This window comes from Limulus polyphemus, unplaced genomic scaffold (assembly GCF_000517525.1).
Source record: "Limulus polyphemus unplaced genomic scaffold, Limulus_polyphemus-2.1.2 Scaffold25, whole genome shotgun sequence".
Classification (NCBI taxonomy): Eukaryota; Metazoa; Arthropoda; class Merostomata; order Xiphosura; family Limulidae; genus Limulus; species Limulus polyphemus.
In genome coordinates, this window is record NW_013665635.1 from 682,186 (window position 1) to 685,262 (window position 3,077).

The window sequence follows — 3,077 nt, forward strand, 5'->3', positions numbered from 1 at the left end:
AAAGAATGTTGAAAACACAGGGCCAAAATGCAATTTTTATATAGTAATAAGCAAGAAAAATAGTTAATCTGATTATATATTGGACGTTCAAAATCTTAATTTTGAAGTGTAAATTGTATTTGTATTTGAAAGGTTTAATTAGTGTACATAATTTGCCCAAAAGGGGGCTGAAGGGTGCCTGGAGGGGTTACCTATACAGTAATGTGTTGTCCATCAGTCAGTCAGTAGACACTAAAATGATGTCATGTAAGGGATGCTTAACATTGCAGTTTGTACTGTCATGATGTTAGTAAAACATGCACCTGACATAAATCACGAGAAGAATTATGTACACTGCATAACATATGAACTTCAAAAACAAAAAATAATAGTTGTAACTCTTAATTTTGGTTTTATTTCCTCTTGAAACAGAATGTTTTTGGGGACCCTTTGGAAGTATATCTAGTAGTTATTTCTTTTTCAATATGCTGTTAAGGTTGTTTTTTTCCCCATGCCTAGTGTCAGTGAGGGTTCTCATTAAATGATGTTGAAAACCTACTTGAAAGATTATTTTTTAATTCTTGGACTCAAATGGTTTTGGTACCACAATAAAGCATGAATAATGTTATAAGGATCAGTGAAATGTTTGTGTTTTTTTTAATACCAATTATAACAAGCTGAATATTTCAGGTTACAACAGTGGACATGTTGAAACCACCACCTGACTTTCGCTCCAACTTTGACTCTACTCCTCCACCTATTTTGATAGACAGAGGAAACCCTGTGTTAGAAAATGATAAAATAGAACGTTACATCATGAAAAGTGTACCTGGTGGCTATAATCTGTTTGTTCAGGATAAGGAGACAGAAACGGTTATTATGGATTTGTACAGTGTAAGTAATTTTTTTTCATGATCAATAAGAGTATTATGTTGAGACACATTCATTCATTTTAAATCAAATCAGACACCTGAACTGAATATAACATAAAATGTAGTTTTTTTTTAAATAGGAGAAATAGAAAATAGTAATTATTTTCATGTATTTTAACACCTGCCACACAAGCCAGCCCTTTTAGCATTGGGCCTAGGATTGTCAACAGGGGGGGTCACTCCAGAAGCCGTCGACTTAGGGGTATTTCAGTAGATCTCGATAAATGAAGCTCAGCACAACTTTTAAAAACAAAAAAGTAAAAACTGATTATTAATGAAAATATGACATGTTTAAATCTATAAGGATTATATTATAGTAGTACCATACTGGGCATTATACTATCCTTCTTATATTTAATCTTCATTGAAGAAATGAAATTTTAAATTTGAGAATTGCTAGGGAGATCATTTTGTAATGCACTGTGCCTCCGCTTCAACTTCAACACTGCATTTTCTGGCTTCACTGTACTATTAATTTATCAAAATATTGAAACTAATGATTTCTTATATGTGATTCCAATCTCTTTTTGAAGTTAACTATACTATTGTGTCTTTTGTTTTTATATTTCACTGTCAATGCAGTAATCATCTCCGATTCAGCTGGTATGTCAAATTGATTGTAATATCTTCAAATAAGTTTTTCCCTCATCTGACCTAGACCTACTGTTTTGTTTAATTGCCACACAAATGCTTTAGGTATGGTTATTTACTTTTTATTTATGTTTGTGAACATAGAAATTCAAGTTGGTGCTTAATAAGGGAGGAGACCAGCGAAAGCGTGCCCTTCTCAACCAACTAAGAAATATTGACACCCACCTGAGCAAGAATGAAGGGCGCTTCTTGACTGGAGACACCATGTGTTGTTTTGACTGTGAACTCATGCCACGACTCCAGCACATCAGAGTTGCAGGTGAGGTAATGATGCGTAATCATGCATCACTCTTGTTTATAAACCTTTTACTAAAGAACTTTGAAACACTTTAACTTAGACCTATCACATAGTGACAACATTGTATATTCTTAAGGCCTATAAGCACATTCAGCTGTTGAGTTCATCTGTGAAGAAGTACTTTGTTATAGTTGAAGAATTAAACCTTACTTGTCAGTCACTAAAAGTTATTATTTAGAGCATATGAGCTGATTGAAAGGTCCTATTTTTGTTCTTCTTAGAGGTATGATGCTGATCTTCATTGAAGAATAACTGCATGAAACACAGTTATAAAACAATGGCACATCAAATATTTTTTCCACGACTATTTAATGAGTAATTGGAATATCTAAATTAAAGTGGTTTGTTAACTGAAATCATTCGAAGTAGGAGTTAAACTAATAATAACCAGGTCATTGAAACATAAAACTGTGCATGTAGACATAGCACATGGCAGCCTAATGCTGCTAATTTCTTGAATATGCTGTCACAGGAAATGCATAAATTACTTAAATATTTTATTGGTTCACATAAATTATTTTTTTACTAGATAACATTTTTTAAAAACATTATTACTTGTTCCCAGGGTACATTTGGAGAAATTAAATTGTCACCCATACATTTCATGAGTGATCTATACAAAAATATTCAGAACTTGCTTGTAGATACAGGGCATTAAAGTAGCATGGGCCATTAAGATGTGCAGTTAATAAAACTTCCTTGCTTAGCTGAACCAGTGAGAATTTCAGAATTTTTTTATTCAAATTTTCTGTTGTATTTGCAATTAAATTCCCAGTACTGATTAAGTATATGCCAGAGATAAGAATGGAAAGAATTATTACGTATGCCTTGTTTTGTCTTAACTGACCTTTGTTATCCTTAGGGCTGTGATTTCTGTATACGTATTTATATCTGAAGCACGCAGTACCTAGTAAGAAAAGATTACAAAGGTCTGGGAGGCAGTGCCAAGTTTGCCGGGGGTTGTACATCAATATTCATGAAGAAAAGAATTATTACGTATGCCTTGTTTTGTCTTAACTGACCTTTGTTATCCTTAGGGCTGTGATTTCTGTATACGTATTTATATCTGAAGCACGCAGTACCTAGTAAGAAAAGATTACAAAGGTCTGGGAGGCAGTGCCAAGTTTGCGGGGGTTGTACATCAATATTCATGAAGAAAAGAATTATTACGTATGCCTTGTTTTGTCTTAACTGACCTTTGTTATCCTTAGGGCTGT

General features: G+C 33.4%; 1 protein-coding gene across 1 annotated transcript in view; it reads left to right on the plus strand.

The window, feature by feature from the left end:
- LOC106458971 (chloride intracellular channel exc-4-like) overlaps nucleotides 1–3,077 on the plus strand; it is a 39,013-nt gene that overhangs the window by 32,088 nt on the left and 3,848 nt on the right. The window contains exons 2-3 of the mRNA XM_013918541.2: nucleotides 670–873; nucleotides 1,647–1,821. Of these exons, the coding sequence (XP_013773995.1) occupies nucleotides 670–873; nucleotides 1,647–1,821 (379 nt within the window). The remainder of the gene's footprint in view (nucleotides 1–669; nucleotides 874–1,646; nucleotides 1,822–3,077) is intronic.